The sequence below is a fragment of the Apis mellifera genome, linkage group LG6 (genome assembly GCF_003254395.2).
Source record: "Apis mellifera strain DH4 linkage group LG6, Amel_HAv3.1, whole genome shotgun sequence".
Lineage (NCBI taxonomy): Eukaryota > Metazoa > Arthropoda > Insecta > Hymenoptera > Apidae > Apis > Apis mellifera.
This window is the reverse complement of record NC_037643.1, coordinates 10,837,503-10,848,387: the sequence shown is the minus strand read 5'-3', so window position 1 is coordinate 10,848,387 and position 10,885 is coordinate 10,837,503. Positions and strand designations below refer to the sequence as shown.

Below are 10,885 nucleotides of genomic sequence, written 5' to 3'. Positions count from 1 at the left end.
ATATATATATATATATTTTTTTTAAACAAGTGGCGATGGAATGAGTTAGGCAGTTTCAACGATGATTAGGACACGACTTCAGCGATCAATCGAGAAAGCACAATATTATTATTATTATTATTATTATTTTTTATTTAGAACTATTCGCAATATAATTTTTTCAAAATCAAATTGATCACTCAAGATTATTTACCAGTAATATCTAATATATTATTTATACTATTTCGTATTTCTTTGTTCCACTTTTAAAGGACATAAAGTTCTAATCTACGCTTCATACTTTATGTCACAAATATTTTCGAAAACTCTGGAAAGTAATCTTGAGTAATCAATTGATCTTGCACTTGTACCAGCATTGTCCACGAATAGGAAAAACCTATTGTATATCTTTTGTCTCTTTTGTTAAGCTCCTTCCATATCTTTATCGATATACATATATTTTTTTCATACAGAAATGGCATGATCTATGTTCCCACAGTCAAAAGAAATATTTTATAAGGAAAACTTTCTAAATTTTTATATTTTTTTTTAATATCAACAATGCTGGTTCACAACAAAATCTTTAACACTTTCTGACGAAATCTTCCCCTTTAGAAGCGTTTACACGTTTTCTTCGAAAACGTGGATCATTTATTTATAATCGTAGTATACTTTTGATATCTTCAAAGTTCAATTATATTAAAGAAATTTATAGATCATTCTTCACCTCGTCATTATGAATCCTTTTATGTTGTTACGAACGCAATTCCTTATCGAGAAATCTATAGAACTAAAGCTAAAATGAAATTACACAAATTTTCTCAATTTCAAAAGTGTCAGTCTTCGAAGAATGATTACGATAGATCGATGAGTAAATAAATGCAATATAATGCAATATATAATTTCACGCGATTTACAGTACAATACAAACGAACGATATTTAAACATATGACACGCAATATGGTACACTTAAATCTAGATGATTCACACGATAATATAATCGTTAATATATATCGTTACCATACGGTAATTTGTGTGCTCGAAAATTAGATTTAAAAGTTCACGTTTTTTCTTCTTCTATTTTTCACGGTCTTTAATTTCAGGAGAAAATTAATATTTTTATTGTACCAATGTATAATTTCTGCTAATTTTTATATACTCGACCATATCAGATCAACGTTTTACATCTCATTTCCGAGAATTAATTAATTGTTACGAACTTTTTCGCTTTAATGAAGTGTTTCAATTACGTTTGAAAGAACCGTTTAAGAATACGTTTAAAAAAATACATTTCAAAACAGAAATAGCATAATTAGGAAGATTATTTATCGTTCTTTTTTGGAATGAATTCAACATGTTTTTCATTTATCTTGCGAATGCTTCTCGAACGAATACATTATTTCTGGAATAAATCTAGCGAGATATTTAAATTTCCCTCACAATTAACTAAATTTATTTGTACTGTCGAATTTGTTATTTAAATGTGCCGTAATATAATAATCTATCAATCTTTAAAAAAAAAAACACTATTACATTTGTCTCTATATTATGCGATTAATTTTATTACATTTTTATCGTATTTTCAAAATCAAAGAAATTATTATAATCGAAATTATCTTTTGTTTTTATTTTATAGCAGATAAATATTATAAAAATTATAAAAATCTTTTCGATAAAAAACGATCGATTTGAAATTGTCTCGAGAAATATCTAATAATATTTTTGATCCAGTCATTCCCATTCAGATGCTTTCTCCTACCCCCTCGTGAAATTAAATTTTTTATCAAATTAATTATGCATCTAATCTCCAAGTATGGTCGGATTTGTAAATGTCGGACGGTATACTCGTGATCTGCATCTTTACGATTGCAGATCAAGAATTTAATACTTCGATGACAGAAACGAAGATTATTCGCAATCGTTGATTAAAAATCGATTTAATTTTTTTTTTTCTTTTCTTTTTTAGATAAATGGAGACAATAACAACGTTATTGCGGAGCTTCGAAAATGAGGTGGATCAAAAAGCTACGAGATTTCTTAAGTATATCTACGCAGTAACAAAATAATCCAATAACGATATTTCTTATTAATAAAAGTTTCTTCCGGCAGCATGAGACGGGGAATAGAACTGGTCGATTTTTACGAAAGAAACGATCGATTAATGTATAATACAACAAAATAGATCATCTTTCCCCCTCAAAGTGTATCAAAATTTGTCAAGAGTATCGACAATTACAAGACGAATAGGGAAAAACTTTGTCAAAATTTGACAAAATGTGCCTATAAATTACTAAAAAAAAAAAAAAAATCATGGAAATCGGATCTACATTCATCGGAAAACGATACTACAATTGTGCCCATAGAAATTCACTTCCACTAAATACCCGTTTTTTTTAGACAAAGATCGCGGGTACAGTCAACTTCTAAACCAATCACCACATTAATGCTCTTGTTCACCCTTTCTTCCCACGGGATGATGATCGTCGAGCTGAACCAATATACACAATCGATCGAATCGATTGCTCCTAATATTTCCACATCGTGCAAACTTTATCTGCCAATTAAAAAACGTAAACTAACTAACTAACTCTCTCGTCTAATCGACTGTGGTACACGAGAAACAGAGGGTTCGTTGCGCGAATTCCCTCCCCCCATAGATAATTCCATAATTGAACGAGAAAAGCCAAGTGATAAGCGGTTGCAGGTACCTTTCGTCGTCCTTTCATCTCCGTTAACGTCCTGTCCCGTCTTTTCATCCCGCGGGATCGTTTCTCGTTTCCTTCGAACGAGCGAAAAATCTCGCGCGCGCCTCATTAAAAATACACCGAGATCGCAATTACACGGGCTTTAGACACCATCCCTTTTTTCGCATCCCCCATCCCCCGTACTCGCATTTCCCCTCCCTTAAGTTTTAATTCCCCTTTAAGTCCCGGTTGCAATGACTTCAAGCGGATATATACCTGGCACAGTAGATACGCAGAGTCGTTGTTGGAGAGATAGACGAGAGTTGCATCGAGAGTTGCCGCACAGATGCTCTCTATCGATTGGAGAAAGAGAGAGGGGGGAAAAAAAAAAAAACTATCCGAGGAGGGCGAAGGGATCGTCTCGAAGGGGATGTGGGTGGAGGAGCAGGGTGACGCGTAAACCGTGTTATTGCGGCAAGTTTCCATCAAAGGGGGTTTCGCTCATTAATGCGAACAGCCTAACTGCGCGCACAAAGTATCCTCGGCATATAATAATTGCGCGCGGCGAGTGACGCTGCCTCGTCATGCGCATCCCTGGTAAACACGCCACGGCTAATAGTACGTATGGGGGAGAGAGGGGTCGATCTTCTTCCTCCTCCCCCATCGCATACATATAATTGAGGGGATCGTACGATGCACGTTCTATTTTCGCGTATACACGAGTTACTTGGATGGGGAGAGACGGGGAGGCGATTGGAGGATTGGAAGTGGTTCGAAACAAATCAACAATGGGTAAAGGTGTTTTGTTTCCGCTTAATTTTATCTTCGAGTGGACGAGTTTTTATTTTTTTTATCGTTTAATAAACGCGTAAATAAACGTCTGTGAAAGATTAAAGGATTACGTTTTATCAAGATTTATCATTTCCGAAAGAACAAATCTTTTTATAAATAATGTACATGATGATATTTTGAATTTTATTTTCCTTAACTTGGTTATATTAAAAGTGGATTTATCGGATAGGATATTATTATTATTATTATTAAACGGTTTCTGATTAAATGATAAAAGGAAAATGAGAAACAATCCTTGACGAAATCTTTTTCATTCAGATCGAGTCGCCCGATCTCGACGTCGAGTTGAATCGAGAACGTGCATATACGAAGGAGGAGGGGGAGGGAAATTAAACGACGAGGTGAGGAGATGACGGCGTGGAGAAATCGTGGAGAAATCCGACGACCGCCCCGCTTATATTTCACCGCTCGTTCTCTTTCTGGTTCCCCGAAACGTGACGGATCCTGGATTTAATTCCTTGGAAACGTGAGACGAAAGTATCTTCCCCGGCGCGATAATCGTGGGCGCCGAAGCGATATACGGAGAACATACGTCAAAATACAAAATTACAAAAATATACTCGTGGCGCCGTACCAACCGATCGTCGCTGCCGCGCTTGTTCCGAACGTGCCCACATTTACAATTATAAACAATTCGTCGTGAATTAGCGTGCAATTAAGGTCCGTGTGTGTTTGTGTGTGTGTGCGCATGTGTGTGTGTATTTACAGGGCGCGGCAGAACGATTGGATCGGACGAACCGCGACTCTGCTAGGCCGCTTAAAATATATCACGGCGATATTCGTGTAACCTCGTTTCCGGCGATACGAGGCTTTCTTTGTGCGAATCGAGGATTTTGGGAATGAAATTTCCTACGTTTCTTTCGTACGTATCCCTTTATTACTAGAAAAAGTTAGATCTTCAAACTCGTCTAGAAGAAATCTTCGAATTTTTTGCGTGACAGATCTGCGAAGTTTCAACGAATTTTTAATTTTAATATAAAGTAGAGTGAGATTTGTGAAAATTGTTATGTAAAATTAGATTTCATCGATTCTTGATAGTAGATAACTTGATGATTTCGAGACAGTAAAAATAATTTGAAATTACAAGGAATAGAGATTAGATGGATCTCTTCTTCGATTAATTATCTACGGTGAATTTACTATTCCGTGATAATATTTAGGTGTACGCACGTTTATTCTCCGTTAAATCTTGTAAAAAAAAGAATTATTCGTCTCTTAAACTGTTGCTTCCAAAACGATTACCTAGGAGATAACTGTACATTGGCACCTATTTCTTTTCTTTTTTTTTTATTTTAATTTTAATTTTATGCCCTTTTTTTATTTTGTATTTTTGTATTTTTTCGCGAAACGATCGATTATTTGTCGGAATGTAGCTGAGGAAACGAAGTTACACGATCGCGCCGTGATTTTCTCCGCGCTGTCCCATCGACATCGCGCGTCATCGTCCTCCCGAGATTTATTTCGTAATACTGTTTAGGTGCGTTGCAATTTTCGGGGAAGATATTTCATCCACCAACATGGATCTGTCCATCGAAATTTATAAATCGATGTCAGTATATATAGCTCTTATCTTATGGAAAGATTCCTTATTTCAAAATAGATATAAGAAATCTGTTATTTCCATTTGGTTGAAAATAGATAAAACAATAAAAAAGAGGTGTGATAATGTTTATGTTTTTCTCCCTTTTTTTTCTTCTTTTCGTTAATCAATAAAACTTTAAATTATTAAAATAAAAAATTTTAATAGATTGTTCCCTTAAAATTAATCTCTTAGGCAGCCTATTTTTACGTCCAGTCTTCGATCGTTATATAACGGTTATAGAAAAGTTTGTAATTTTTGAAATATTTTGAAAAAGTATTATTTTTATCCGCGCTCAAAAAAGAAAAAAAAGAAAAAAAGAAAAAAAAAAGAACACGTATACCCTTTTCGTAGTAAAAGGCAGGATAAAATTTATACCACTCAACTCTTTTCCTCTTCCATTTGTCCTATTTTCAAGCAAACAGAACGTTCAAATCCCTTCAATTACGTGACATATCCTGTGCTTTTAACGAGCAAATTCAGATTATCCTGCGCAAACTGTGCTGCTTAAAATAATTAAGAGATCGCTTTCGGATAAGAAAAATCCAATAATGAAAAATTCAAAAGCAAAATCCCTTATGCATTAAACGTCCGTTCGTTTTTAACTTCGAAATTAAAAACGGATATTTCACGAAAGAAATAAAGGAAATAAAATGTTTCGTGGCGTCCCTTTGTGCGTCCAACGTTTCGTGATCGAAAGAAAGTTAAGTAGCCGTTTGTTAGAAATATTATATAAAATCGTTGGAAATTACTCCTCCTCTTGAACCGACCGAGAATTAATCACATCGGAATCGGTGGTCGTCGCAACAAGTTGCGCGAATCGATCGATCTTTGAATCCTCCCTCCCTTGTCGATAAAGTCGCGTGTAAAACGCAACATAAAGACCCGTATCGAAGGCGTATAACAAGTTCGCGCGGCTCATAAATGTTTAGTCCTAGAGAACTAGATCTCTTTTTCGATCCCGTATTCGCGGGGCCGTTAAGGTAACCGAATCGGTTTAAAATTGTTTTCCCTTCAACCGGTCAACCGGTTTCGTTCGACGTGTAGGAGATCGATGGGCCGGGAACTATCGCGAGAATTCCCCCGTAAACGCGGGGAACGTAATCGTGGTTATCGAAGATCGATGAAAAGGAAGATTGAGCCGCGTGTTTCACGGGAGAAAAGAAATTTCACGATCGATCGCTTTGAACGCGTAGCCTTGTCCCTTCGTTCGAGAGGTTTGTGGAATCCTTGTGAAGTTCTCGGATTTCGACGGGATCGAGATCGAGTCAAAGCTGGATCAGATTAAATTCGTGTATATTGGTTCGGGATATAAGCATATATGGCAGTATATACTTTTTTCTTTTTGGATCGGCCGAAAATTCGGGATCAATGCAACATTTATCTCGGCCGATCTTGTCCAAATCATTTCGATCCCGTTCCGAAATTGGACAAAGTACGATTCCACACAACTCTACTAGGTTTTTTTAGCAAGTTCCTACACGAGTAAATTTAAATTGAATCGCGCGTGAATTTCGCAATTTTCACGGCATCGCGTATACGACAGCGTTCTTCTTTTAATCAATTAAAAAGGTCTAAGTTGGTTGTATGTCTATCACTTTGTTGTGATCCCTAACTCGAAGATAGACGTGCCTCGCCTCTAGGTTATCGCCACACGTTTCTTTCGTGCAAAACCGTTGTGTGTGTATGTGTGTGTGTGTGTGTATGTGTGTGCTTTTTTTTTACGTACGATTCCGCAAAAGCGTATTCGAATCGAACGATCAGAAGACAGACTAATCTCTTAAGTAGTATAATATACAATTTTATGTACAAAGACGTACGATGATCCTTTTTTTACAACACGTATTCGGCGATTCGCCAACGCGGTCAATGCTGAGATCCATCTTTGTGGAGATGAAGTAATACGGCCTCGCGCAAATATTAAAATATTTCTGAGTACTGTAGAGGGTTTCAACGCGATAAAATTACCCGAGTTCCGATCGCGGTAATCTTTTAATAAATATCCGCGACAAAATTAAGGGTGCTGGCTCGTGGCTCACGGATCGAAGAGACGAAAATCTATGGAACCGATCGAATTATACCGATTTATTATATACCGACTTAACTCTCGGGATTAAACGCTCAGATTTTTGGAATATCCGAGCGATATTTTTTATCATTTTAAGAGCGAATACAGTCGGAAGATTTACATTACGCGTTATTATACAAACAAGTCACTTTTTAACATCTTCGATCATTATTGATCTTATTACACAATACGAAACCATACGCGTGTGGTTTCCTGTCTCTCTGTTTTACTCTCTTGATTTTACATATCGTTAAAACGGATATCCGCTCAAGTACCAATGCGTAATATAAAATTAAGAAAAAAATATATATATATATAGAAAAAAAAAACGAGTATAAATCTTAAACTCTAACAATAGCAGCCAGCATCGCTTTTCACTCCCCTGGAGAGATAATAAAATAAACGCTAATAAATTCGAAATATCGTGTAAAAATGCCTGACGAAGGCACGTCGGCGGGTGTACAAAATTTAAATAAAAAAAAAAGGGAAGAAGAGAAATAAAAGGAGAAGTAAAAATTAAGAGGTATTAATCGCATGATCGTCTCGACATAGTAATAAAATAATATGGATCGTTCACACGATGTGAATGTGGCTCGAATGTGTGATCCTCCTCCGTTTGGCATGCAACAAGCACGTCAATAAATAAGACGAACGTCTATCAACGTTATCCTTAATGCTAATTATCTCGTTACGTTGTATTTTACACACATGATAAATGTTCATCCAACGGCACAAGATCTCTACACTATTTCTCTCCTCACATCCAGAGACCGAGACACGAACCTTCAACACGACCGTCCATCCGAGATTGTTTCAATCGAAAACAAATTCCCCTAAAATGATCCGAAACGATCCAGAATTCCGGATAATTGTTTTAAATATCGATCTCACGAGCCACATATACACGTAACGTAATATTGTTTCCGTGACAAGCGTGCGAAAAAATAAATAAAAGGAATACACGAGGAGAGAGAGAGAGAGAGAGAGAGACAGAGGGAACACGACGAGCAAAGAAAGAACGACCGGCAAAAGGCGTCTCGCCCGAGATGTTTCGCCGCTGCGTTTCTTCCGGCGAGTCGGCGGATCTAGACCGACGATCCCTCTCGTCGCCGGACGTTGGAAGCCCTCGCACGCTCGTTCGTCAGCACATTTGCCGGCCGGACCTCGGAACGCGCTCCAACCGTTATATTATCGACGATCCTCCGGCATCCCCCCCGCGGGGATCGTCAACTCGTTTCTCGAAAGGCACTACCGGTTTATTGTGGCTTCGGTCATGCGTCCCTTGTGCTCACCACGGCCACCACCTCGCGGCCTCATCTTCGCCGGCCGACGTACATCGATCATACTTCCGTACCGTCCTCACCCTCATCCTCGTAAAGAGGCCCGTTGGTCGACTTCTTCTTGGGTTTCGGCGGTGGTCTCGGTGGCACTTTCCTGTTAAGCGTGCTACTACTCCCCGACTGTTGCTGCTGCTGCTGTTGTTGCTGTTGCTGTTGCTGCTGCGTCTGTTGTCCAAGAAGTTGGTTCGTGCTGTCCGTCGACTCGTCGGCGATCTTGGACGGCCATTCAGCCGCGCCCTCGGGCGCGGATCTGTCGAGCGGGCTGCTTGTCAATATGTTCGGGGTGCTTCGTTGTATGGTGCCGTAATGGGAGCCCGGCGTTCCGGGAAGGGGCCTGTTCCTCATCGTGGACAGTGGTTCGGGGCTCTTGTTCAACGACAGCACCGAACTACCGTCCGCGGTCGTCCTTAGCCCCAGATTGTCGTAAACCGGCTCCAATCCGTCGGTGGGCGAGGTGGGGGGGCCGCTGCTCCAACTGGGCGCCCTTGGCCTCCTGGGTATCGTCACGTAGCCGTGGCGGGGCATCACGGGCGCGATCGTCGAGCTCGTGATCCCGTACGGGGTGACGCTACGGTTGTGCGGCAATGTCTTGAACGCGGCCGGGTATTGGTTATTCGAGGGGGAGCCGAACGCGGCCGTGGCGGGCGTCGCGTGCTGACTCGGAAGACGCGTGTTGTCCGGCGCCGTGGACGCCTGGCTAGTCGGCGATGCGCCCCGGCCCCCGGAGAAGGCCAACAAATCCGGCGGATACTGGCGATAGCTTCCGCCTCCGCCGCGGCATAAGGTGCCTGTCCCGCTCTCGAGCTCCGGCGTCGCTCGTTCTTCCCTCTCGTCGTCGCCGACGCCGCCGATCACCCCGCTGCCGACACCGCCACCGATACCATCAGCTGCCAGAACATAAACAAAAAAGAAGGGCGAACGTTAAGAAAGAAAAGTGAAAGATAACGCGATGATGATAATGAAATAAAAAATGAAAGGGAAGAAAAAAAAAAGGGGGGGGAGGGAGAGTAATCATTCGAGTCGATCGAGGGAGATTGTGTGGATATAACTGTGTGCAATACACGGGTTGTACAGTTGTGATACGTCTTGCGGTTTTTCGAGTTGCAATTTGGTACAAGGACGTGGATAGATCGATGCTGCGAACACGGCCGATTCTGAATTCTTGCGATATTTATATATATAACCGCGAAACGTGAGTTATCGTGAATCGTGAAAAGAATGATCTGAAATTCGAGAAAGTTTTCCTTTTTTTTCATTCAGAAAATATATAATTACAGAGCTTAAATATTATCCAAATACCATATCATTTTGACTCACCATTTGAAAGTTTAAAGTAATGAAGTAATAATCACATGCAAATAAATTTAAAAATGTTAGTATAAAAAAAAAAGATTTTAAATTTAATTCTAAAATTCTATGTAATAAAGAGTATTATCGTAAAATTGTTATTAACATCTGTTCCTACTTCGAACTGCAGCATTCGATACCGATTTCGAATGTTCTTTTTCAAAGTACGCCTTCGAAGCGTTTCTTCAAGAAAGCTTCTTTCAAACTGGACAGACGTCTTACGCTCCTCCCATAACCAGAACTCGTTAAATTCGCAATTCGTCGGGAGGCCGAATAATGATAAAAAAATATATCCAGGTTTGATACCTTCATTTCCAAGGAACTACGTCAAATATCGTGTACCACTATCGGGGAAGATTATATAATATACAAGAGCTGTCACGGCTTATATCTCGAAGACAGGTAAATCGATCGTACCCCTTCGAGATAAAATTTCATCGTCAGAAAAGTGGGTCGTGATTCTTATATGTTTCGCTCGGCTCCCGCTTCGAACCTATTATTTAAACATCGACCGAGACTTCAAACCCTCCCCGTGTAACGAATCTGTCAAGAAAATGAAATGCAGATCGATATCGATGTATTACATTATATACCTACTTAGTATCGTTTTTTTTTTTTTTTTTTACCATACGTGTTTCACTCAGATATTATCTATGCACAAGTATTCTTAAGTGGTCGTAGCATAAAGCCGGAAATATAATTAGATAAAGAATAGCGATTCCTTACTTTCGATCTCAATATAACCGTGCACGTTTGTATCTATAATTAAGTTCTAATAGAAGTTCTGTATCGCAATTCTATCTTTCTATTCCTTATATCGCGTGAAATATTCGGCGGCGTGTAAACAAAGACCGGTAATGGTAGAAATTTTATCATTTTTCACTTACTACTCGAATCCTCGTTCGAAATAGGAGAGGAGAAAGTAGGGCAAGGATGTGAAGAGAAAAAGATTGCACAACCTTCCGTCAGCGGATACAAAGGGTGTACACGGAGGTAGTTGAGATGCGGAAGGTGGCTGTTTAGATATGAGATCCTC

The 10,885-nt window shown here is 39.2% G+C and overlaps 1 protein-coding gene across 4 annotated transcripts in view; it reads right to left on the bottom strand.

Moving 5' to 3' along the window:
* Nucleotides 1–15: 15 nt before the first annotated feature.
* The window catches only part of LOC411158 (leucine-rich repeat-containing protein 24), a 287,583-nt gene continuing 276,713 nt past the window's right edge, over nucleotides 16–10,885 (bottom strand). For all 4 annotated transcript variants that reach the window (XM_026441373.1, XM_026441372.1, XM_026441374.1 and 1 more), the window contains one exon: nucleotides 16–9,389. In XM_026441373.1, the coding sequence (XP_026297158.1) occupies nucleotides 8,503–9,389 (887 nt within the window). In that variant the 3' untranslated portion in view covers nucleotides 16–8,502. The remainder of the gene's footprint in view (nucleotides 9,390–10,885) is intronic.